This window comes from Aptenodytes forsteri, unplaced genomic scaffold (assembly GCF_000699145.1).
Source record: "Aptenodytes forsteri isolate BGI_AS27 unplaced genomic scaffold, ASM69914v1 Scaffold118, whole genome shotgun sequence".
NCBI lineage: Eukaryota > Metazoa > Chordata > Aves > Sphenisciformes > Spheniscidae > Aptenodytes > Aptenodytes forsteri.
In genome coordinates, this window is record NW_008795859.1 from 1,920,443 (window position 1) to 1,920,993 (window position 551).

Consider the following 551-nt stretch of genomic DNA (forward strand, 5'->3'; position numbering starts at 1 on the left):
AGATGCGGTTGCTAACGAGCATTGGCAGCCGTTCCCGGTTTTTTACGGGATTGCGAAGCGCATCGGTGCTGTAGCTTGTGAATTTTCGGCGAGTTACGCCTGTCTCCTGCTCGCCTCTAAACGCCAGCTTCTGCACAGCAGCCCAAGTTTTAGTTTTCCTGCAGCCAAACACCTGTTATTCTTGTCTAGTTCCGTGTCACGGGATGGAAAAGGTGGTGCATGCAGCTGTGTTGTAGCTTGTTTGGGTTCAGGTTTTGTTCATTTTTGTGTCTTGCCATCTTAATGATTTCCCCCAGAATCTGTTTATCAAATCGTCCTGCACGACCCACGCGCTTTCCTCCCCACCGACCCCGATTATTTTTTTTTTTTCCGGACAACGTGGGGGGTTTGTTTTGTTTTCTAGCGATCTATTGGCAGAAGGCGATACGATGAGAACGAGGACCTCTCGGACGTGGAGGAAATTGTCAGCATCAGGAGTTTCAATTTGGAAGAGAAATTAAAGAGTAAAATGTATCACGGGGATTTCGTGCATGCCATGGACGGGAAAGGTA

General features: G+C 48.1%; 1 protein-coding gene across 1 annotated transcript in view; it reads left to right on the forward strand.

Moving 5' to 3' along the window:
- KDM2B (lysine demethylase 2B) overlaps window positions 1-551 on the forward strand; it is a 125,056-nt gene that overhangs the window by 1,615 nt on the left and 122,890 nt on the right. Inside the window, exons 2-3 of the mRNA XM_019473272.1 lie at window positions 3-88; window positions 404-548. Of these exons, the coding sequence (XP_019328817.1) occupies window positions 3-88; window positions 404-548 (231 nt within the window). The remainder of the gene's footprint in view (window positions 1-2; window positions 89-403; window positions 549-551) is intronic.